Source organism: Haliotis rufescens, unplaced genomic scaffold (assembly GCF_023055435.1).
Source record: "Haliotis rufescens isolate VD_foot unplaced genomic scaffold, xgHalRufe1.0.p SCAF_7, whole genome shotgun sequence".
NCBI classification, from domain to species: Eukaryota; Metazoa; Mollusca; class Gastropoda; order Lepetellida; family Haliotidae; genus Haliotis; species Haliotis rufescens.
In genome coordinates, this window is record NW_025964361.1 from 3468081 (window position 1) to 3494892 (window position 26812).

The 26812-nt window shown below is 43.2% G+C and overlaps 2 protein-coding genes across 8 annotated transcripts; both read right to left on the reverse strand.

Annotated features, from left to right (window-relative positions):
• Positions 1-368: 368 nt before the first annotated feature.
• On the reverse strand, positions 369-26812 carry LOC124139599. Of its 7 annotated transcripts, XM_048388090.1 has the most exons (17): positions 26583-26810; positions 23856-24003; positions 21492-21640; positions 20504-20659; positions 19340-19495; positions 18704-18744; positions 18253-18345; positions 16459-16563; positions 14824-14859; positions 12850-12885; positions 11387-11422; positions 11217-11261; positions 10109-10227; positions 6786-6913; positions 6019-6277; positions 4165-4411; positions 369-1122 (listed from the first exon to the last, which is right to left on the reverse strand). In XM_048388090.1, exons 1-17 carry the CDS (start codon positions 26634-26636, stop codon positions 1002-1004), a joined length of 1929 nt encoding a protein of 642 aa, XP_048244047.1. In that variant the 5' UTR covers positions 26637-26810; the 3' UTR covers positions 369-1001. The 7 variants fall into 7 exon arrangements, with proteins under 7 accessions (XP_048244047.1, XP_048244051.1, XP_048244050.1 ...); XM_048388094.1 differs by lacking the exon at positions 11217-11261 and having other exon boundaries at positions 26583-26812; XM_048388093.1 differs by lacking the exon at positions 11387-11422 and having other exon boundaries at positions 26583-26811.
• On the reverse strand, positions 12847-16452 carry LOC125376180. Its single transcript, XM_048388101.1, has 2 exons — positions 14888-16452; positions 12847-12913 (listed from the first exon to the last, which is right to left on the reverse strand). Exon 1 carries the CDS (start codon positions 16080-16082, stop codon positions 15078-15080), a length of 1005 nt encoding a protein of 334 aa, XP_048244058.1. The 5' UTR covers positions 16083-16452; the 3' UTR covers positions 12847-12913; positions 14888-15077.

The following is a 26812-nucleotide window of genomic DNA, read 5'->3' on the forward strand; positions in this document are numbered from 1 at the left end:
GTTTAACCACATTCGTGTCGCCGCAGTCTGTTGGCTAAAATCGCAGAGCCTTGTACCAATGACTACCGCTGCAGTATAAATTGTATAAACTGAACCCCCCGTAAACCGGACTTCCTTATTCTCCAGACTTTTACTGTAAAAAACGTCAACATATAGATATGTTTCTCTGGACCAAAGATTCCTAATGTATATACAGTAAACTACGTTTATAACGATCACGCTTATAACGAACTGACGAATATAACGAACATATTGTTGGTCCCGGGCATTTGCTGTATATATGCTTTTACCGAACTACAGTTATATCCAACTAAAATCAGTGGTCCCTTTGAGTTCGTTTTAACCGTAGATTACTGTAGGTTTTTTTCCCGGTATAGTTCACTAGAGTCCACACTGTCGGGATTAACGGGGTTTTACTGTCTATGATACTATCAGCAATTGGTATACAGTAAACTACGTTTATAACGAACACGCTTATAACGAACTGACGGCTATAACGAACTAAAATTAGTGGTCCCTTTGAGTTCGTTATAACCGTAGTTTACTGTATTTGAAAACCACCCCGCTTGATTGAAGTAGCAATGATATGTTCACACTCTCAAATGTACTGTTGACTATTTGTAAATAAACGTAACTGCTCTTCAACGTTTGTTATCGTGTTTCATTTAAAAAAACTCGTTGATGAAACAGAGAAGAAGATGTTTTAACAAGCAGTATAGTCCATTCAATTCCACTCGGGAAACTCCGTCACCTACATAATACCTCGGGCAGCAATGGTGTAGAGACATTGCATGAATTCACCGTAGACCGCACACCGACTGATCCCTTGGCGAAAAGTTCGTACAACATGGCGGCCGATTTTGAGAAAGAAATTGTGCCATATTATTATGTCATAGTCACGCGAAGTGTGAAACTGGTAAATCTAGTTTCAATATGGATTCCTCCAGATGTTATCCGAGATGACATACATGGGATGGAGATGAGCTGAGTGCAGCCGACTCTTAACGAGAGAACTCTTCCTCGTCACTACTGTCGGGGTGATGCGTCAGAAACACCTCCTCCGCCTCAGTGTAGGCCATCTTATTCATCCAGTAACTATCCGTGGAGAGGGCATCCTTTGACCTGAAACCAGAATCAGTGAGTGACAGAGTAGGTGTGTTCGCCTCCATACAATACTGCTGTAGTCCACGACGACGAACCTCCCTGTCTTTACATACATACCCATATAAGGGGTCCGAACCCTACATCACGGATGACATTTAAAGGAGGACTAGGCAAGGGCAAATTAGCAGCTCCAGCAATGTATTTCAAGACCCTCGACCTCCACTGCTGGTGACTCCGAGATCAGAACAATAAACAACAGGAACTACACAGAGGCAGTGTCTGCAGGTATTAATTACAGAATCTAGAACCAGTAACTTGGCACCAGATATCTGAGATTAGTCCCCCTTTGTCACATATTCACTATTACAGGGGCAGTCGGGTAGCCTTGTGGTTAAAGCGTTCGCTCGTCACGCCGAAGACCCGGGTTCGATTCCCGACATGGGTACAATGTGTGAAGCCCATTTCTGGTGTCCCCCGCCGTGATATTGCTGGAATATTGCTAAAAGCAAGTAAAACCATACTCACTCACTATTCACTATTACATGCTACCATATGGGACCGAAAACACAATTCTTGAATCGTAAAAAACATATACATGTCTTATCTGCTGCTGAAATGGGTCTTTTGTGATTATTATCAGGAATCTATTGTATGACTAACGAAGGCAAAATTAAATACATTTTTGGCTCATAATTAAAAAATATGAGGCGAAAGTAGTAAAAAGAGCCTAGAGAGACGCAAAAGCTTTTAAACTGGTGGAATACGAACTGTGTGATTGGCATTTTTAGGAGTTGGGAAATAACAGTAAAGACAAGACCGAAACGTCGCATCATAATATAATAAAGATGTTGTCATCCATCAAATATCTTGTTTTTACAGTTGGAGTACGAATTGTTGGTAGTATGCAGTACCGAAAATTGCATATACAGTAACGTTTATAACGAACGCCCTTATGACGAACTGACGGATATAACGAACTGTTCTTGGTCCTGTCCATTTGCTGTAATTATGCTGTACATGTGCTTATAACGAACACGGTTATTACGAACTGAATATAGTGGTCCCTTAAGTTCGTTATAACCGTAGTTTACTGTATAAGGGAAGCAATGATTTCTTATATATAACATTTAAGATACGGATACACAAGAGTAATAATCTCTTTGTCGTTGAGTGTCATTCTTAATAGTGATGGATGTGTAAGGCGTATTTTCGCTCAATAAAGCAAGTTTAGAAACCGTCCTTGTAACGAGATAGGAGACAGCAACAAAACGTATCGTGTGCTGTTTTCCGATATCAGCAACTCGTGTTATTGTCTACATACACCTTATATACTCCTCTTTGGAATGGAAATGAAATTAGCATCCACTTGTTAATGGGATATGATGATGATGATGATGATGACGATGAAGTGATGAAGTTATTAGATGATGGTAATCCGTAACTAAACATTTGAATCTGATCACGATAAGAAAACAAGTTTTCAAATCTAAACTCTTCAAAAAAAAAGAAACTTGACACTGACTTTCAAAATGTAATATAATGCTATTGTTTCAAAATAGGACACAGAAACCATAATTGAAACACTGTTTGAAGATCAATGTACACACTGTTCAAAACATTAATCGTGTCACCTAGACAGACACACGTAAAAGATACAGTTAATGTCACAGGGGTACAGAAAATGTCAGTATCGGTTGTGCCCACCACGTGCATCAATCACCGCTTGACACCGACGACCCATAGATGCAATCAAGTTGTCAATAACACGCTGTTGGATGTGCTGCCATTCATGCTGAAGTGCATCAAGAAGCGCCGGAAGTGTTTGGGGCGGTGGATTCCTTCTGCGAACGCGTCGATCCAACTCGTCCCACAGATGCTCAATCGGGGACAAATCTGGTGACCGGGCTGGCCAAGGTAATGTCTGGATGTTGTTGTGCTATAAGAAGTCCTGACAAACACGTGCAATATGCGGTCGATCGTTGTCCTGCTGGAACTCTCCGCCATGAACGTTGACGTGAGGAAGAACGTAAGGCTGTAGGATCAAATTTCTGTAACGCACACCTGTCAATGCACCTGCCACATGCACGAGAGGCGTCCTACCACCGTGATGAATCCCGGCCCATACCATGACACTCCCGCCAAATGGGACAACCTGCTGCACACAGTTGGGGGCGTAACATTCACCCCGACGTAGACACGTGCGCGCCCATCAGCACGTGTGAGTAGGAAACGGGACTCGTCAGTAAACAGTACATTTTTTCTCCACCTTGCACGTGCCCATCTAACCCTCTGTTGGCACCAAAGCAGACGGTCCGCCAGATGACGTGGGGTCAATACATGACGTCGAACAGGTCTTCGTGCAAAAAGTCCAGCCTCCCTCAGTCTGTTGCGTACCGTTTGATCTGATATTCTGCGTACCACAGGGATCTGTGTGGTTGTAGACGTGACTGGTAGTGCGGTCTCGGAGGTGTCGCAGCCGGATGTATCGATCTTGTGCTTGGGTTGTCACCCTTGGTCTTCCGACCTTGGTCTGTCGTCAACTCTGTTGGTGTTGTTGTATAGGGTCCACAGTGCGGAGATAGTCTGTCTGGATACGCCAAAGTGCCTGGCCACTTCTTGCTGAGTTGCTCCAGCTTGTAATCTCCCAATGGCGTTGTTCCGTTGAGCTGCATTCAGTCTTGGCATTCTGTCACCGCTTCTACTGCCGTTATAAGGACTGTATGAACAGCCGTTGATGTGGATTTTTATACCCATTCAGCAGGGGGACCTGCATGCCCAAATGCAGGATCCTGTGCTGCACGTTTTTTACAGGCGGTTGCGTTTGGATGAAGCTGTAAAATTGATCCCCAAACGCTACGTTTATGTGCTTTGTATGTGTTTTCGCGAATTATAGACACATCATCTTATTTAACACTTATTTGGTTCTCATTTAATGTAATTATTTTAGATATTTGGCAAAAAGCGGTTTTACATCTATGTCAAGTTTCTTTTTTTGAAGAGTATATTTGCCGTGCCTTGATGAAAGTAAAACAGAATCCTTTATCCATCTTCTAGTAATACCTTTTCCCATTGACAAACACCACGTGTAGCCTTTGAACATCTCCATCTTCGTGGACCCTTGTCACTTCACCCGGAAGGAAATAGTTGTCGTCAGGGTCAGCAAGTGCCAGGATGTAGCTGCCGACCTTGAACTTGATCATCTTGGAGAAGGTTCCATAGATGTGGATGGACATCTGTTCACCGCACTTGCCATCCTCCCATGTCACGGTGTACCTCTGCTGACGTCCTATCTGTTTTTCAACTTTACCTAGAAAGGTAATAGTATTGTTTATCGACCACCATTTCGTTCGTGGCTCTACCTAGGGTCGGATCACGAAGCATCCCAATTATCAAAACAGTACAGATACCCACGTCTTATACCCTTCTGTGTCTGACGACGTGCACGGGTTGAATATCTCCTGATCGTCTCTGGTGACATACCCTGTCTCTACGTGTGTCTGGTGACCTACCCAGTCTGTACACCCCAGACTCGTCTCTGGTGACCTATCCCGTCTGTACACCCCTTTCGGTCAGGTGACCTATTCTGACTCGTCTCTGATGACCTACCCAGTCTGTACCACCCTGATGTGTCTGGTGACCTATTCTAACTCGTCTCTGGTGACCTACCCAGTCTGTACACCCCTGACTCGTCTCTGGTTACCTACCCAGCCTGTACACCCCTGACTCGTCTCTGGTCACCAACCCTGTCAGTACACCCCTGACGACGTGCACGGGTTGAACATCTCCTGATTGTCTCTGGTGACCTACCCTGTCTCTACGTGTATCTGGTGACCTACCCAGTCTGTACACCCTGACTCGTCTATGGTCACCTACCCATTCTGAGCATCCCTGACTCGTCTCTGGTGACCTATCCAGTCTGTACACCCCTGACTCTTGTCCTGGTGACCTACCCAGTCTGTACATCCCTGACTCTTCTCCTGGTGACCTACCCAGTCTGTATACCCCTGACTCTTCTCCTGGTGACCTACCCTGTCTGTACACCCCTGACTCGTCTCCTGGTGACCTACCCAGTCTGTACACCCCTGAGTCCTATCCTGGTGACCTACCTAGTCTGTACAACCTGACTCTTCTCCTGGTGACCTACCCTGTATGTACACCCCTGACTATTCTCCTGGTGACCTACCCAGTCTGTACATCCCTTACTCTTCTCCTGGTGACCTACCCAGTCTGTACACCCCTGACTCTTCTCCTGGTGACCTACCCAGTCTGTATACCCCTGACTCTTCTCCTGGTGACCTACCCTGTCTGTACACCCCTGACTCGTCTCCTGGTGACCTATCCAGTCTGTACACCCCTGAGTCCTATCCTGGTGACCTACCCGGTCTGTACACCCCTGACTCGTCTCCTGGTGACCTACCCAGTCTGTACAACCTGACTCTTCTCCTGGTGACCTACCCTGTCTGTACACCCCTGACTCATCTCCTGGTGACCTACCCAGTCTGTACACCCCTGACTCTTCTCCTGGTGACCTACCCAGTCTGTACACCCTTGATTCGTCTCTGGTTACCTACCCAGTCTGTACATCCCTGAGTCTTCTCCTGGTGATCTACCCAGTCTGTACACCCCTGACTCGTCTCTGATGACCTACCCAGTCTGTACACCCCTGACGTGTGTCTGGTGACCTACCCAGTCGGTACAACCCTGACTCGTCTCTGATGACCTACCCAGTCTGTACACCCCTGACTCGTCTCTGGTGAACTACCCAGTCTGTACAACCCTGACTCTTCTCTGATGACCTACCCAGTCAGTACACCCCTGACGTGTGTCTGGTGACCTACCTAATCTGTACACCCCTGACTCGTCTCTGATGACCTACCCAGTCTGTACACCCCTGACTCGTCTCTGGTGACCTACCCAGTCTGTACACCCCTGACTCGTCTCTGATGACGGCCTCCTTTCCCTCCCAGTCTTTCTCTCGCTGGCGAATGTCCTCCACGTCCTTGAGATGTTTCTCTCGGTTCCTGGCAGGATACACGTCCCATTTCTCGATGTTTGTCTGATTGTTGTCATAGAACCGGACAGTCAGTTTCTGACCAATCGCTTCTATGACCCTGCCAGGGGCGTAGCTCCAGTAATATACAGGATGGGGGGCCAGCACTTGGACACTGTCCCTCTGTAATAGAAAGGGAACTTACGTACTCTATGTTATACTGCATATCACATGCATACTGCATATCAGGTTCAAATGAAACGCGCTGAAATGGCTAAGTAACGGCAAAAAGGACATTTTCAATATGGCTACCTTGGTCCAGGAGACGCCATAACTGGGATCATTCATGCAGTCTCATCAGCATAGGCATTGCTGTCTTAGAGGAGCCGGATGGACGTGCAACCGACAAGGCATACAATGGACAAACCGCAACGACATAAGCTCGCTTGACTTTCAATAAGGTGAGCTAAAAACGTATTTGCTCACAACAGACAAATAGATATCACATAGAGGCATACGCACAACCGGAAGGACAGACATAAGACAACGTACAACGACAAAACCTCACATCAGACAAATACGTACGAACGCTGCACAAAGGAATTATCACATACAGGCATACGCACACATATAAACGGTCACCTTGCATGTTACACAGGAATAACCCTTATTAAACCGGTCGAGGTATTACCTTGATAGTAGACCCAGCGTCGTAATGGTCAGTTGTCCGGATGATGTGCTTACTACTAATGACGTCACGTCGGCCTGTGACATCCTCCACAGAGTAACAGTTTTTATCATGGCGCTGGACAATCTTCCCTGTTTAGATGAAGAGTGAGTGAGTTTGGTTTAACTCTGCTTTGAACAGTATTCCAGTTATATCACGGCGTGTCAGCTTCATGTTGTAGAAAACCCCGAAGTGATGCAGGTCACAGACGTTTACCACTTTGGTGAAGCCTACGACCATCTGGGCGAATCTGGGATTCAAACACACGATCCTAGGATTCTGGCATGCCTAAGGGACGCAACTCTGCTATGCGACGTTTCAGTACAGATGACAGTATCTTTATCAAGTGGGTAGGAAATGGTTAAATAGCAAAGATTACATATACACAGAGATTAACAATAGTATCAAGAAGGATGGCAAAATGACAAGGCATGAAGCTTGAGGATGACGCACAGAGATTAACAAAAGCATCAAGCAGGATGGCAAAATGACGACAAGGGATGAAGCTTGAGGATGACGCACAGAGATTAACAAAAGCATCAAGCAGGATGGCAAAATGACGACAAGGGATGAAGCTTGAGGATGACGCACAGAGATTAACAATAGTATCAAGAAGGATGGCAAAATGACAAGGCATGAAGCTTGAGGATGACGCACAGAGATTAACAAAAGCATCAAGCAGGATGGCAAAATGACGTCAAGGGATGAAGCTTGAGGATGACGCACAGAGATTTACAAAAGCATCAAGCAGGATGGCAAAATGACGACAAGGGATGAAGCTTGAAGATGAAGTACAGAGATTAACAAAAGCATCAAGCAGGATGGCAAAATGACGATAAGGGATGAAGCTTGAGGATGACGCACAGAGATTAACAAAAGCATCAAACAGGATGGCCAAATGACGACAAGGGATGAAGCTTGAAGATGAAGTACAGAGATTAACAAAAGCATCAAGAAGGATGGCAAAATGACAAGGCATGAAGCTTGAGGATGACGCACAGAGATTAACAATAGCATCAAGCAGGATGGCAAAATGACAAGGCATGAAGCTTGAGGATGACGCACAGAGATTAACAAAAGCATCAAGCAGGATGGCAAAATGACGTCAAGGCATGAAGCTTGAGGATGACGCACAGAGATTAACAAAAGCATCAAGCAGGATGGCAAAATGACGACAAGGGATGAAGCTTGAAGATGAAGTACAGAGATTAACAAAAGCATCAAGAAGGATGGCAAAATGACAAGGCATGAAGCTTGAGGATGACGCACAGAGATTAACAATAGCATCAAGCAGGATGGCAAAATGACAAGGCATGAAGCTTGAGGATGACGCACAGAGATTAACAAAAGCATCAAGCAGGATGGCAAAATGACGTCAAGGCATGAAGCTTGAGGATGACGCACAGAGATTAACAAAAGCATCAAGCAGGATGGCAAAATGACGACAAGGGATGAAGCTTGAGGATGACGCACAGAGATTAACAAAAGCATCAAGCAGGATGGCAAAATGACGACAAGGGATGAAGCTTGAGGATGACGCACAGAGATTAACAATAGTATCAAGAAGGATGGCAAAATGACAAGGCATGAAGCTTGAGGATGACGCACAGAGATTAACAAAAGCATCAAACAGGATGGCAAAATGACGACAAGGGATGAAGCTTGAGGATGACGCACAGAGATTAACAATAGTATCAAGAAGGATGGCAAAATGACAAGGCATGAAGCTTGAGGATGACGCACAGAGATTAACAAAAGCATCAAGCAGGATGGCAAAATGACGACAAGGGATGAAGCTTGAGGATGACGCACAGAGATAAACATAAGCATCAAGCAGGATGGCAAAATGACGACAAGGCATGAAGCTTGAGGATGACGCACAGAGATTAACAAAAGCATCAAGCAGGATGGCAAAATGACGACAAGGGATGAAGCTTGAGGATGACGCACAGAGATTAACAATAGCATCAAGCAGGATGGCAAAATGACGACACGGGATTGAGCTTGAAGATGAAGTACAGAGATTTACAAAAGCATCAAGCAGGATGGCAAAATGACGGCAAGGCATGAAGCTTGAGGATGACGCACAGAGATTATAAGCATCAAGCAGGATGGCAAAATGACGACAAGGCATGAAGCTTGAGGATGACGCACAGAGATTAACAAAAGCATCAAACAGGATGGCAAAATGACGACAGGGCATGAAGCTTGAGGGTGAAGCACAGAGATTTACAAAAGCATCAAGCAGGATGGCAAAATGACGACAAGGGATGAAGCTTGAAGATGAAGCATGTAACAACACGATTGTGATGAGGTGATGTAAAGATTCAGCGGCTAAAAGTGAGTGAGTGAGAGGGTATGGTTTAACGCCGCTCTTAGCAGTACTCCCTCAGTATCACAGCAGGGGACACCAGAAATGGGCGTCCCACATATAATCATTAAGGGAATCGAACCCGGGTCATCTGTGTGACGAGCGAACGCTATAACCACTAGGCTATCCCACCAACCCTCGGCAGCTTATAAATGATACCTGACTATTGCAAATAATTGATTTTTCTTTCTGTATTAATACGTTCTCCGATATGCTGATAGTTGCAATGAAAACAATATGGTAATGACAAAACGACGCCTAACTAAGAGTACAGAGGAGAATTGTATGCTGCTTTTTGCAATATCGCTGCACCATATTTACAAATACACCCAGATGAGGATTTGAACTCAGACATTCTGTTTCAGGGCAAAAGGCACATCCACTATGTTTCCCAAACGTGTTGAAATCAGAACTAGTATCCCTTAATGATAATAAACTATACAAATGACAACAAATTTATTTAAGGTATTTTCTGTTCCTGAATAGAAAGAAGCCAATCAGGAGTGTATATGTTTCTGTATATGGTGATCATCAATATATATTTATGTTAATAGTATGATAAACGAAAAAAAGGATGAGTTTTTGCTTCACCTTTTCAAAAAATATGTCATAAAATAACATAAACAGCCGGACTAATAATCTGATGGAATTGAGATGAAGTATGCAGCTTTTTTTATGCTTATGGCATAAATCACAAGTTCACACATAAAAAAAGTTAATTTTATTTCACTATTTGACGACAAAACCGATAAACCTAAAAGTTGACTTTTTACTTTAAAATATGTATATATTTTTAAGATTTCATGTTTTACAGAAATTGAATCTGAATAGAATAATGGTTATAGCTTATCTCACGCTGATGCCGCAGTGGGGCTAACTGTTTGCTGAAACCAATCCTAACAGCCATGCTTCTTACCCTTGTAGTACCATCGGTCATCCTCCCAACGGGCCAGAACTACCTCATCATCATAAAAGGTTGGATCGAGTACGACAATTGACGGTTCACTGGTTTGTACTTGTTTGTGGTTTTGGATTCTGGAACAAATGATATATTTTTACAACATGAAATATTTTAAAAGAGACAATCAGTCCAAATATCCCGACTAAATCTTATCACGATGGGTGAAAATGTCCAAGGAATTATTGACATTAATGTGACACCTCGCATCCTCCATCGTTTTTATTTCTCTGATTTTGGTCTGTATCCTTCTTGTGTGTTTGTGTGTTTGTTTGTTGTTTAGCACCACACTCAGCAATATTCCAGCTATATGACGGCGGTCTGTAAATAATCGAGTCTGGGCAAGTGATTGACATTATGAGCATCGATCTACGCAATTGGGACACGATGACATGCATCAACCAAGTCAGCGAGCCTGACCACCCTATCCCGTTAGTCGCCTCTTACGACAAGCATGGGTTGCTGAAGACCGATTCAAATCCGGATCTTCACGGGTCCTGTATTCTGCAACATAACAGCAAACGAGAACAAAAAAATACAACATTTTTGTACCTTACTACTAGACAGCGCTTTAGACATGTGGGTATTAGTATGACTGGATGGTAAAAACAATAGATACACAAGGCCGTTTTAAACATACTTTAAGACATACCTTACACGACATGTACGTTCAGAAATGGTATTCTGCTCTCTCGTTTTCTAATCAGACAACCCATTATTTCGATATCAAATGTACCAGTACTATCGAGCAACATACTGAGATCAATTTCGTGGAAACAATTACTCAAAGACTAATATTTTCTTGACCCCCATATTCATAAGTTCTACATTCTAATGACAAATGACAGATATATGATTATCAGAAATTTGGCAATGTACATCTTCGATGCCTTTTGAATTTGAAGATATCGAAACAGCGTTGATAGTGTGTCTTCTGTATATGTCACAGTCAAATGGACGCCTTCTACTAGTTATTATATAATTAACCTATAGCTTCTTCAGTATCACGAATAAGTCGTGATTGAGGAATAACTTTAAACAGTGCCATAAATATTTTATTTCACACCTGTTTTCATCTCTTGTTTGATTTTGTCGGGTCTTTGTAATTATCCTGCAACATGAAAAAAAACACCATAAAGCATAATGATTACTAGTAATAGAATAAAATAAATAGGAATTGTTGAGTTCAAGACATCATGCGTTAGTTAGCAAACGATCATTATCCGTGTACCGTACCGGTCAGTTTGAACCGTTCTGTCCCGTGTGTGAGATCTGCAACACAACACATAGAATTATACACCTATAGGATGAAGGATGAAGGATGAAAGTTAAGCATCACCTCTTCTTCATTTTAAGATATCTCGAATTTCAATTTGTAAATATCTAATTGGACATATTATCTACATATGTCATTGATTTGTTTTCACAAATGACGCACTACAACATTGATCATACGACTTTGCTACTTCACAGCAAACTAGTCAGGTTTAGAAACATTTATGAGACCTGACTTACTGAGTGGGTGGGTGAGAGAGTATGGATTAACACCGCTTTGAACAGTATCATATACCACAGCCACTCAGCAGGGTGTGAAGGAAAGTCCGAAATTATACGGGTCTTAGACGTTTACCTCTTTGGCGAAACTCACGATCTCGGGTGCCGTGCTATCAAACCTAGAAATATCACCAAGTTAAATCTGGGATTCGAACACACGATCATAGCTGGCACGGAACACTGCACAGTGAGTGAGTGAGTTGGGTTTAACGCCGCTTTTAACAGTATTCCAGTTATATCGCGGCGTGTCAGCTTAATGTGGGAGGAAAGCCCGAAGTGATGCAGGTCTCAGTCGTTTACCACGTCGGTGAAACCCACGAGCACGGGTATGGGGCTGACAAACCTAGAAATATAATCGGGGCGAACCGGGATTCGAACCCACAATCATAGGTTTCTGGAATGTCCATGGGCCGCAACTCTGCACAGCGAATCGCGGCGCCTTAGACGACTGGGCCACCCGTACCCTTATAAACTGAACGTGTTGTTCTAAATTTTTGCCGCTGGCGAAAAGGTTGTGTCCAACGTTGAGCAGTGCTACTGTTCATCTTCCAGCATTTGCAAACAGTCAACTGAGTTTTGTCCCATAAACATTGTCCGGGTATTGATAAAGACAAGATAATGATTACCTTGGAGGATGAGGGGGATGAGGGGGGATGCGGAGAAGGTGCTGGAGAAGGTGAAGAATGCCTCTTATCCATGATGTGAACAAATATGATGGAAAGAATAACTAAATATATTGTTAAATGTAATCGTCACATCTCCTAAACGGCTACAACCTTTATAGGTGAGGTGAGGTGAAATTGGGTTTAACGTCGCGTCCAAGATTATTGCACTTATATAGCGACGTGCATGTACGTGTGTGTATGTGTGTGTGTGGCTGCTTGTACTAGCCCACTGAGATACCATGCCGCAGTTGAACATGAATACCCCACTCAGACACAGTATATTGACTCCGAGCCGACCAGTCCTTGTTTTAGCCCCTTAATGCAGAGAGCCAGACAGGGTAACAACAATAAAAACACCAAAAGCATAATGATTACTTAAATAGGTCTTCAGTAGAAAGTAATAGAATAAAATAAATAGGAATTGTTGAGTTCAAGACATCATGCGTTAGTTAGAAAACGATCATTATCCGTGTACCGTACCGGTCAGTTTGAACCGTTGTGTCCCGTGTGTGAGATCTGCAACACAACACATAGAATTATACACCTATAGGATGAAGGATGAAGGATGGAGGATGAAAGTTAAGCATCACCCCCTCTTCATTTTCACATATCTCGCATTTCAATTTGTAAATATCTAATTGGACATATCTACATATGTCATTGATTTCATTTTCACAAATGACGCACTACAACATTGATCATACGACTTTGATACTTCACAGCAAACTAGTCAGGTTTAGAAACATTTATGAGACCTGACTTACTGAGTGGGTGAGTGAGAGAGTATGGATTAACACCGCTTTGAACAGTATCATATACCACGAGACCTGACTTACTGAGTGGGTGAGTGAGAGAGTATGGATTAACACCGCTTTGAACAGTATCATATACCACGAGACCTGACTTACTGAGTGGGTGAGTGAGAGAGTATGGATTAACACAGCTTTGAACAGTATCATATACCACGAGACCTGACTTACTGAGTGGGTGGGTGAGAGAGTATGGATTAACACCGCTTTGAACAGTATCATATACCACGAGACCTGACTTACTGAGTGGGTGAGTGAGAGAGTATGTATTAACACCGCTTTGAACAGTATCATATACCACGAGACCTGACTTACTGAGTGGGTGAGTGAGAGAGTATGGATTAACACAGCTTTGAACAGTATCATATACCACGAGACCTGACTTACTGAGTGGGTGAGTGACAGAGTATGGATTAACACCGCTTTGAACTGTATCATATACCACGGCCTCTCAGCGTGGTGTGAAGGAAAGTCCGAAATTATACGGGTCTTAGACGTTTACCACTTTGGCGAAACTCACGATTTCGGGTGCCGTGCTATCAAACCTAGAAATATCACCAAGTTAAATATGGGATTCGAACACACGATCATAGCTGGCACCTCTAAGGCACGGAACACTGCACAGTGAGTTGGGTTTAACGCCGCTTTTAACAATATTCCAATTATATCGCGGCGTGTCAGCTTAATGTGGGAGGAAAGCCCGATGTGATGCAGGTCTCAGACGTTTCCCACATTGGTGAAACCCACGAGCACGGGTATTGGCTGACAAACCTAGAAATATAATCGGGGCGAACCGGGATTCGAACCCACAACCATAGGTTTCTGGAGTGTCCAAGGGACGCAACTCTGCACAGCGAATCGCGGCGCCTTAGACGACTGGGCCCCCGTGCCCCCTAACACTGCACAGAGAAATGTGGCGCTCTAGACGACTGGGCCACCCGTACCCTTATAAACTGAACGTGTTGGTCTAAATTTTTGCCGCTGGCGAAAAGGTTGTGTCCAACGTTGAGCAGTGCTACTGTTCATCTTCCAGCATTTGCAAACAGTCAACTGAGTTTTGTCCCATAAACATTGTCCGGGTATTGATAAAGACAAGATAATGATTACCTTGGGGGATGAGGGGGATGCGGAGAAGGTGCTGGAGAAGGTGAAGAATGCCTCTTATCCATGATGTGAACAAATATGATGGAAAGAATAACTAAATATATTGTTAAATGTAATCGTCACATCTCCTAAACGGCTACAACCTTTATAGGTGAGGTGAGGTGAAATTGGGTTTAACGTCGCGTCCAAGATTATTGCACTTATATAGCGACGTGCATGTACGTGTGTGTATGTGTGTGTGTGGCTGCTTGTACTAGTCCGGACTGATGCCGATTTATAGTGCTAGCCCACTGAGATACCATGCCGCAGTTGAACATGAATACCCTACTCAGACACAGTATATTGACTCCGAGCCGACCAGTCCTTGTTTTAGCCCCTTAATGCAGAGCGCCAGACAGGGTAACAACAATAAAAACACCAAAAGCATAATGATTACTTAATTAGGTCTTCAGTAGAAAGTAATAGAATAAAATAAATAGGAATTGTTGAGTTCACGACATCATGGGTTAGTTAGCAAACGATCATTTTCTGTGTACCGTACCGGTCAGTTTGAACCGTTCTGTCCCGTGTGTGAGGTCTGCAACACAACACATAGAATTATATACACCTATAGGATGAAGGATGAAAGCTAAGCATCACCTCTTCTTCATTTTCACATATCTCGCATTTCAATTTGTAAATATCTAATTGGACATATCTACATATGTCATTGATTTCATTTTCACAAATGACGCACTACAACATTTTTCATACGACTTTGATACTTCACAGCAAACTAGTCAGGTTTAGAAACATTTATGAGACCTGACTTACTGAGTGGGTGAGTGAGAGAGTATGGATTAACACCGCTTTGAACAGTATCATATACCACGAGACCTGACTTACTGAGTGGGTGGGTGAGAGAGTATGGATTAACACCGCTTTGAACAGTATCATATACCACGAGACCTGACTTACTGAGAGGGTGAGTGAGAGAGTATGGATTAACGCCGCTTTGAACAGTATCATATACCACGAGACCTGACTTACTGAGTGGGTGGGTGAGAGAGTATGGATTAACACTGCTTTGAACAGTATCATATACCACGAGACCTGACTTACTGAGTGGGTGAGTGAGAGAGTATGGATTAACATGGCTTTGAACAGTATCATATACCACGAGACCTGACTTACTGAGTGGGTGGGTGAGAGAGTATGGATTAACACTGCTTTGAACAGTATCATATACCACGAGACCTGACTTACTGAGTGGGTGAGTGAGAGAGTATGGATTAACACCGCTTTGAACAGTATCATATACCACGAGACCTGACTTACTGAGTGGGAGAGTGAGAGAGTATGGATTAACACCGCTTTGAACAGTATCATATACCACGAGACCTGACTTACTGAGTGGGTGAGTGAGAAAGTATGGATTAACACCGCTTTGAACAGTATCATATACCACGAGACCTGACTTACTGAGTGGGTGAGTGAGAGAGTATAGATTAACACCGCTTTGAACAGTATGATATACCACGAGACCTGACTTACTGAATGGGTGAGTGAGAGAGTATGGATTAACACCGCTTTGAACAGTATCATATACCACGAGACCTGACTTACTGAGTGGGTGAGTGAGAGAGTATGGATTAACACCGCTTTGAACAGTATCATATACCACGAGACCTGACTTACTGAGTGGGTGAGTGAGAGAGTATGGATTAACACCGCTTTGAACAGTATCATATACCACGAGACCTGACTTACTGAGTGGGTGAGTGAGAGAGTATGGATTAACACCGCTTTGAACAGTATCATATACCACAGCCTCTCAGCATAGTGTGAAGGAAAGTCCGAAATTATACGGGTCTAAGACGTTTACCACTTTGGCGAAACTGACGATCTCGGGTGCCGTGCTATCAAACCTAGAAATATCACCAAGTTAAATCTGGGATTCGAACACACGATCATAGCTGGCACGTCTAAGGCACGGAAAACTGCACAGTGAAATGTGGCGCTCTAGACGACTGGGCCACCCGCACTCACGTATTGGTCTAATTTTTTGGCGCTGGCGAAAAGGTTGTGTCCAACGTTGAGCAGTGCTACTGTTCATCTTCCAGCATTTGCAAACATTCAACTGCGTTTTGTCCCATAAACATTGTCTGGGTATTGATAAAGACAAGATAATGATTACCTTGGAGGATGAGGGGGATGAGGGGGATGCGGGGGATGCGGAGAAGGTGTTGTTGAAGGTGCTGGAGAAGGTGCTGGAGAAGGTGAAGAATGCCTCCTATCCATGCTGTGAACAAATATGATGGAAAGAATAACTAAATATATTGATAAATGTAATCGTCACATCTCCTAAACGGCTACAACCTTTATAGGTGAGGTGAGGTGAAATTGGGTTTAACGTCGCGTCCAAGATTATTGCACTTATATAGCGACGTGCATGTACGTGTGTGTATGTGGCTGCTTGTACTAGTCCGGACTGATGCCGATTTATAGTGCTAGCCCACTGAGATACCATGCCGCAGTTGAACATGATATATACTGACTCCGAGCCGACTAGTCCTTGTTTTAGCCCCTTAATGCCGAGCGCCAGACAGGGTAACAACAAGTACCATCTTTGTACGTCATTTGGTATGACGCGACCGGGGATCGAACCCCGGACCTTCCGCTCTCCGGGCGGACGCTCTACCACTAGACCACGGAGGCGGTCGAAGGAAAGAATAACTAAATATATTAAAAAAGGTAATCGTCACATCTCCTAAACGGCTACAACCTTTATAAAAGAAATGTAAGTGTTTCCAGTCTAATTGCAAAATTAAATCATGAAGGGCATACAATGGTAAATAAGAAAGTATTAAATAGGCCGTCGCGGTACATACTGTTGCTCATCAAGTGCATTGAAAGCGAGCCGACCCATCAGGAGAAGACAAATAATATACATCAGTTTTCAGTATCATCCCATTTGGTAGATCAGTTTACGGGATTTGAGATAATGGGTTGTCCCAACATAGTGATCAAAGAGACCAATCGTGAGTGCAGATGATAGTTACTATAGCAGAAACTTATAATCACTATTATTTACATAAAGATTCAATCGTTAAAAATAATTTAATTTTAATCAAAAATTCTTTATCCATATGCAGTGATTTATTCTGTGTCAGCATCGATCTACGCAATTCGGATACAATGCGATGCATCAACCAAGTCAGCGAGCCTGACCACTCGATCCCGTTAGTCGCCTCTTATGACAAGCATAGTCGCCTTTTACGACAGCCATGGTTGCTAAATCGTCACTGGATAAGAGGGGCCGCATCATAGCAAGGGTTCATAAAAGAGTAAAATATCAAATACGTGATATCACATCTTTTAACACTACAAACATGCGGACCGTAATTAATCAGCACAACGATACATGTGTGAAATAATGAGATTAACGGGACAATTTCAAAATCCTTAACAATACCAACAATACCACAAAATGATATGTATCAGAAACAGCTGATTAGTTTGCCAAAATAACATTTTTAATCTGGCTGCTGTAGCGGATTCTGTGATCAGACTAAGAGGAACATCGTTCTGAAGTTTCAGCTTCGTTGTTTTTTGTTTAACGCCACACTCGACAATATCTTAACTATATGGTGGCGACTTGAACATAATCGAGTCCCAAGCAATAGAGAAAAGATGGCACGCAATGGACTAAGTCACCGAATCTGACCTTCAGATCCATTTATACGGCTCGTACGACCAGCACGTGTTGTTGGGGACCTGTTCTAAACTGGAATCCTCAAAGGCCGTATGGCTTCAAAGGAGATGTCGCACATACTTATCAGTAAACCGGGATGAAGGAATGGTCAGGATCAGATGACGTTTTACCCGCTTTGACATAAACTCACGTAAACCTTCAGTTGGGATGAGGTAAAATAGGTTTGTTTTCTCACACACATCGTCACATTAATGATGAAGACAAGATGAAGGTTACCTGGAAGAAGGAAGTGGAGAAGAAGCTGGAGAAGTCTTCGATGAAGAGTTTTGAGAAGGCAGTGGAGAAGACGAAGGATTCCTCTCACGGATCCTTTAAACAAACATGAAGCACGTGTCCATATTATCGTTTCAGTGAGTGGGTGAGTATGGTTCTACGTCGCTTTTAGCAATATTCCAGCAATATCACGGCGGGGGACACCAGAAATGGGCTTCACACAATGTACCCATGTCGGGAATCGAACCCGGGTCTTCGGCGTGACAAGCGAACGCTTTACCACTAGGCTACCCGACCGCCCCTATTGGAATGTTTAAATGTACCTTATGAACAGATTCAGTTTATGACAATGAAACCAGGTGTGAATATAATACCAGGATAGACCATGCTGATGCATGTATAGTGTCATCCCACTATAGTGTCGAGAGAGATGGTCCACACTACTGCTACTCACACTACTACAAACTTGATACAATCCCCAGCGTGTATCTTGTACTGTAAACATAGAAAATATATTTGTCACCCAGGGATTCAATGTCAATCATGTATCTTTTTTTACTGGAAGGCCACAGGCTTATAGTATGCATTACAATTCAATGATGGCGGTTGATTATTAATTACGTTGTTTTGCTTAACACAGCATGACAGACATACATACATAGATAAGCTGTGCAATATACACACCTGTGGACATTACTGTTATAAATTTACATATATTGTGGTTTACACGGATAATATCGTTTTGGGGACAAATAAGAGTGAGTGAGTGAGTGAGTTGGGTTTAACGCCGCTTTTAACAGTATTTCAGTTATATCACAGCGTGTCAGCTTAATGTGGGAGGAAAGCCCGAAGTGATGCAGGTCTCAGACGTTTACCACTTCGGTGAAACCCACGAGCACGGGTATGGTGCTGACAAATCTAGAAACATAATCGGGGCGAACCGGGATTTGAACCCACAATCATAGGTTCCTGGCGTGCCCAAGGGACGCAACTCTGCACAGCGAATCGCGGCGCCTTAGACGACTGGGCCCCCCGTTCCCCCCGTATAAATATCAAGCAAAATAACAAGATCATCATTCAGTATAAATACCTTCATGTCCTCCCGTTTGAAATCTATGAAATACGCAAAGGAGTCTTTAATTGGTGTATTCCATTGTCCTTTCTGACGTTTGATGAACCAGAAGAAGAACCCTCTATCATCCGGTTCTTCCACCACACGTGCAAGATGGCGTGACAACTCCTTGAACTAGAGGTTAAAATCTTTGTTTTTTAAACGTGTATGTTTTCTGAAACGTTAAAATGTTATTATCTGTTAAGAACTTTAATCAAATCTGTCGGTAATCAAACATCCCATGGCCAATGATCCCTCTCTAACCTAATACGCTCGCTTCACCGACCACTCTGTGACCTAACACATTAGTTAACCAAACCTTCCCTCTTAATCCCCAGTAACTGAACTCTCCCCCCTGTAACCAACAACATTGCTACACATTCCTCCATGTCAACCAACACCTTCGTTGTACAAATCCATCAACTATATCCCAAAACTCTTGCCAGACAGACCCTATAAACGAACAATCATCTTACACTAGCACCTCTATGACCAACCCTCTCTCTTCACAGACCCCTTGTATCCAAAAACACTTACATCATCAGCACCTCTCTAAGCTAAAACCCTTGCTAAACCGAACCCCCTGTGTAACCAAACCCCATCCAACTCTACATACACCTCTATATACGAGACAGGTTGGTTTCTGTTACAGTGATCAGTCACCGAGTTTATATTTGTTTCAAAAACGGAATTATTTATACCGGTTGTATAATAAAAACAAACAGTACACAGAAAGAGTGAGTGAGTGAGTAAGTAAGTGAGTGAGTGAGTTGGGTTTAACGCCGCTTTTAACATTATTCCAGTTATATCACAGCGTGTCAGCTTAATGTGGGAGGAAACCCCGAAGTGATGCAGGTCTCAGATGTTTACCACTTCGGTGAAACCCACGAGCACGGGCATGGTGCTGACAAACCTAGAAACATAATCGGGGCGAACCGGGATTCGAACCCACAATCATAGGTTTCTGGCGTGCCCAAGGGACGCAACTCTGCACAGCGAATCGCGGCGCCTTAGACGACTGGGCCACCCGTGCCTCCACACAGAAAGAGTATATATTCGAGACATGTTAGTTTCGTTTATCAGTAAAAAAATGAAAATATTGATCTTGTTGCTGGTTGCATAATTCAGTGAACACAGAAACACCTTTGTGAAAGGTTCCTTGTCAGGGAGATCCAGGTGTATTGCAATGACAGCAGGGTAGAACGGTGACTGCCGTCGGAGTCGCTCCACCCTAGCCCGCCCCTCGTGAAGGAAGACACCGTCTCGGGTGTTCACGTTAACAAGAGGATTCGGAATCTCCTGTAATGAAATATTAATCAGACATTCAGTCCATCAACACGTGGTTTTGTTGTTTGTCTGTTGTTTAACGTCGCACTCAGCAATATTCCAGCCATATGACGGCGGTCTGTAAATATTCGAGTCTGGACCAGACAATCCGGGGATGACATCATGAGCATCGATCCACGCAATTGGGATACGATGGCATTCACCAACCAATCCCGTTAGTCGATTCTTTCGACATGCATAGTCGCCTTTTACGGCAAGCATGGGTTGCCGAAGACCAAAAATGACCCGGATCTTCACGGGTGTGAACATTTGGCGTTAGGGTGCATTCACACACAAGAACTAGTAGCTCGAACATGTGGTAGTTTTTTGGACCAACTTAAGTTGCACGTAATTCGACGTACACACGGAGACGAAGTCCAAAACCACACGCTGCCATGTGTTTAATGCAAAAAAATATACTCGTCAAGTTGGACATCTTGAATGATGTGTGTCAGATTAAACTAAACGCCGAGGTATTTCTGTTGGTAACCCACCAATTAATATTCTGGGGTAGGGGTGGGGATGGGGTCGTTGGGGTGGGTTTGTGACTGGGTGGTGGTTGTTGTTGGTAGTGTTTAAAGAGACACTGCAATTGTTTACGAAAATGTTACCGTTCAGAACACATCTTTTTTCAGGACTCCAGCATGCCAAGCGTAAATTTTTGTTGTTGTTGTTGTTGATGATAAAATTTTGATGACAAATAATTAAGTTTTTTAAAGTAATCTCTATTTTCCAAAATATGCCAACATTTATTTATTCACCCCAAACCTTCTAAATCAACACCTGTTAAGCAGTATGTACCCACCACTGTGCACGGGCGTCTGATCCTGTTTGTGAGGTAGATGCCATGAGAAAGTCCGTCCGTGATGTTAATGTCCCGTGTGTTCCCACTGCTGCGGGTTGTCCCTTCGCTTGTGTTGACATTTATGTTCAGCAACCAGTTGGGTACGCTTGCTGAAGTCATAACATTGTTGGGATTATTTACTAACCTGTGTTTGAGACTTTGGTCATTCGTCACCAGACATCTTAACTCTGGTGAGTTATTTACATCAAGTGTGTCACGCTAGGTCAATCGTATGCACACATCTCAACTCAATAATTTGAGTTATTTACAAACAAGTGTGTCACGCTAGGTCAATCGTATGCACACGTCCTAACTCAATCATTTGAGTTATTTACAAACAAGTGTGTCACGATAGGTCAATCGTATGCACACATCTTAACTCAATCATTTGAGTTATTTACAAACAAGTGTGTCACGATAGGTCAATCGTATGCACACATCTTAACTCAGTCATTTGAGTCATTACATCAAGTGTGTCACGCTAGGTCAATCGTATGCACACATCTCAACTCAGTCATTTGAGTTATTTACATCAAGTGTGTCATGATAGGTCAATTGTATGCACACATCTTAACTCAGTCATTTAAGTTATTTACAAACAAGTGTGTCACGATAGGTCAATCGTATGCACACATCTTAACTCAATCATTTGAGTTATTTACAAACATGTGTGTCACGATAGGTCAATCGTATGCACACATCTAACCTCAGTCATTTGAGTTATTTACAAACAAGTGTGTCACGATAGGTCAATCGTATGCACACATCTTAACTCAATCATTTGAGTTATTTACAAACAAGGGTGTCACGATAGGTAAATCGTATGCACACATCTCAACTCAGTCATTTGAGTTATTTACATCAAGTGTGTCACGATAGGTCAATTGTATGCACACATCTTAACTCAGTCATTTAAGTTATTTACAAACAAGTGTGTCACGATAGGTCAATCGTATGCACACATCTTAACTCAATCATTTGAGTTATTTACAAACATGTGTGTCACGATAGGTCAATCGTATGCACACATCTAACCTCAGTCATTTGAGTTATTTACAAACAAGTGTGTCACGATAGGTCAATCGTATGCACACATCTTAACTCAATCATTTGAGTTATTTACAAACAAGGGTGTCACGCTAGGTAAATCGTATGCACACATCTCAACTCAGTCATTTGAGTTATTTACATCAAGTGTGTCACGATAGGTCAATCGTATGCACACATCTAAACTCAATCATTTGAGTTATTTACAAACATGTGTGTCACGATAGGTCAATCGTATGCACACATCTTACCTCAGTCATTTGAGTTATTTACAAACAAGTGTGTCACGCTAGGTCAATCGTATGCACACATCTTACCTCAGTCATTTGAGTTATTTACAAACAAGTGTGTCACGCTAGGTTAATCGTATGCACACATCTTAACTCAATCATTTGAGTTATTTACAAACAAGTGTGTCACGATAGGTCAATCGTATGCACACATCTTAACTCAATCATTTGAGTTATTTACAAACAAGTGTGTCACGCTAGGTTAATCGTTTGCACACATCTAAACTCAGTCATTTGAGTTATTTACAAACAAGTGTGTCACGCTAGGTCAATCGTATGCACACATCTTAACTCAGTCATTTGAGTTATTTACAAACAAGTGTGTCAAGCTAGGTCAATCGTATGCACACATCTTAACTCAGTCATTTGAGTTATTTACAAACAAGTGTGTCACGCTAGGTCAATCGTATGCACACATCTTAACTCAGTCATTTGAGTTATTTACAAACAAGTGTGTCAAGCTAGGTCAATCGTTTGCACACATCTTAACTCAGTCATTTGAGTTATTTACATCAAGTGTGTCACGATAGGTCAATCGTATGCACACATGTAAACTGAATCATTTGAGTTATTTACATCAAGTGTGTCACGATAGGTCAATTGTCATCACACCTCATAACTCAGTCATTTGAGTTATTTACAAACAAGTGTGTCACGATAGGTCAATCGTATGCACACATCTTAACTCAATCATTTGAGTTATTTACAAACAAGTGTGTCACGATAGGTCAATCGTCATCACACATCATAACTCAGTCATTTGAGTTATTTACAAACAAGTGTGTCACGCTAGGCCAATCATACCCACACAGTTCTGTCGGTGTACTTGTCAAAGAGTATATGTTCCTGGTGTGAAATTGCTGATTTGTATTATTTTATCTCTTGGAAATTTCACTCGGAACTTTTTTCCACGATACATTTACACTGGCAGTATTTGTTCCGGGGGGAACTAATTCCATGCGGAATGGGTCATCGTTGACATACTTACAGACCACCCACCGTCTTCTCTTCTGCAGATCACGCCACACATCCAGTCCCCACACCCGACCCCCGTCTCCACGACTTCGTCCGCCCCGACACCCTCGGTTTGTGGTGGCCCGGATGTCATTGTCAGCTAGATAGTAGTCTGTGTGGATCTGTTCGGTGAAAACAACAAAACATGATCCTTGTGACAATCACAACCTTGGAGTGGGTGACAGTGCGATTTAAGGTCGATTTGGACAGTTTGTCAGTGATATCAAGGTATATGTTGACTTACCGTATTTCCTCTATTAGACGCCCGGGCTTCTAGTTATTTCGGACAAGCCTTTGACCCGGCGTCTATTGGAGGCCCGGCTTCTATTAATACCCCCATTTCACTATCATTATGTAATTTAGGTCCCAAAAAGGGATCATTAATTGTATCAATTGATCGACCCGGCGTCTATTAGAGGCCCGGCTTCTATTTTTTGCACTGAACAATTGACCCGGCTTCTATTAGAGGCGGTAATCATGTTTATGTTGGACCCATGAAGATCCGGGGTAGAAAGGGTCTTCAGCAACCCATGCTTGCCATGAAAGGCGACTATGCTTGTCGTAAGAGGCGACTAACGGGATCGGGTGGTCAGGCTCGCTGACTTGGTTAATCGATTGCGTGGATCGATGCTCACGATGTCAATCACTGGATTGTCTGGTCCATACTCGATAATCCACAGACCGTCGTCATATAGCTGGAATATTGCTGAGTGCGGCGTTAAACATCAAACAAACAAATGTATATGTTGGGGGATGCTCCAAGTGATGAGGATCTTAGATGAATATACTTTAGTAAAACCAACGAGCGAGGAAGCGGTGCTGGAAGACCAAGCATTATGTAAGGAATAAAACACGACTTTGTGGTTTTGGTCTCTTTGCAAGTGTGGGGGGGGGGGGGGGGCGGTCTCAGTGGTAAACGTCTGAGACCTGCATCACTTCGGGCTTTCCTCCCACATTAAGCTGACACGCCGTGATGTAACTGGAATACTGTTAAAAGCGGCATTAATCCAACTCACTCACTCACTCACTCACTCTCTTTACAAGGGACCGAGCTTCTGAAAGCGGTGTCACTGCTGTAAATGCACGATGTGGGTCACGTGCAAATACCGGTACAGTCACATGACAAGGAGAACGCGGCATTTCAAGCTACGATAGATATATCACTCAGAATAGAAAACTGTCCGACGGAAAGGGTATGTTTTACTAACCAGGTCCCAACCCGAGGGTTTTACAATCTCGTCCAAGACCGAAGATGAGTGTTTTATCTGTCTTATAAACCGTCAAAATAATTCAGTCCAGAATTGTGACGTAATCTTGCACATTATCGAGGCGTGACTCAAAGTGTTTCTATACAGCGATGCGCGGTATAAGGGGAGATACTACAGCGAAGCGGTGTCACTGCTCTTAATCCATGCACGAAGTGCGTTTTGCATGAATTTAATGTTCAGGCACGGCTCACAATTTGGATATTTGCTTGTTGGTAACACGATACTAATGCTGGGACGAGTCCAAATTTACTACCCGGGTACCCACACCCCTATTACCCGACCCTACCCGGGTACCCGCTGTTGGTATCAAGAGATAGATACAAAATGTCCGATTGGGAATAGTTTGACAGTAGCCCTGGCAGACTGTTTAGATACACGTATAAAACGATGTGGTCATGCGTACACTGAAGTTTACTAAAGTTTTAGCTTTGTTCAAACATATTTAAGTTCGAAGGAACGTGTTCATAGTCATGAAGAAATGCGAACATTAGAGACTTAAAATTGTCGTGTGACCATTTAGTTATGTAGTGATTTTGTTGTTGTCATGAAACAATATATCACGTGACTAACCACGGGTCCGTGTAGTCCTGTGCGTACCCGGGTCCTACCAGTACCCACCCGACCCGGGTACCCGAGTTACCCGTCCCAGCCCTAACACAAACACATGTTTTTTAATGTGAACAGCACACAATGATTGTCAGCTCATCAAAACACTTTTTTTAAACCGTAAATAACGCTAATGCAATGCCACGGCTTGCTGAAAACCAACGCCGACGAGCCGTGGGTATGGTGCAAACAGGAATGAGTGAGTGAGTGAGTATGGTTTTACGCCGCTTTTAGCAATATTCCAGCAATAGCACGGCGGGGGACACCAGAAATGGGCTTCACACATTGTACCCATGTCGGGAATCGAACCCCGGTCTTCGGCGTGACGAGCGAACGCTTTAACCACTAGGCTACCCGACCGCCCCTAAACAGGAATGACGCAAAAACGAATTTGCAAGACATTTTGATGTTTATCGATTTAACATCAACAACACAACCATAATTTGGTTGGTGCATCTACGAAATCGATACCAAAATGCCACGTTAACAGCTCGAACAGTTAGAAGACGATCATGTCAAACTTAATTAACGAATGACCCAGTGTTTGCCGTGACCGTGGTTTTGAAAACCCTATTCGCCACCGTTATGATCCTTTGTTTGTCAGGACGATAATCGTGGTGCTAATGAATTTCACGACAATGGCAAATGTCTGCGACATTCGCTACTTTAGGCTTCCCTCATATGACGCTACAGTTCAGAGCGGCTTTAAAGTCGGCCCACTAATTCACCCTTGCATTAAATGCCATGTTACTTTGTTGATGGTGACCATGGACAACATACTCTCCTCTGGATACAAAACACGGGAACTATTCCACAAGAATACTCACTGGCGTTCTCGAGTACGTCCATACAGCATGGGAGTACAGTCTGACATCCACCATGATGTAGTCGTCTGTTTATCTGTTTATGTCCCCGTTAATAAGCCTCAATCCACTCTGTGTTGCCGCCAAGTTTAATTGAACGTACAGTAATTCCCCTATTAGACGCCGAGACTCAAATACACGCCGGCCTCTAATTCGCTTTGTCTGACAAATAGAAGCCGACCCTCTGAAAGACG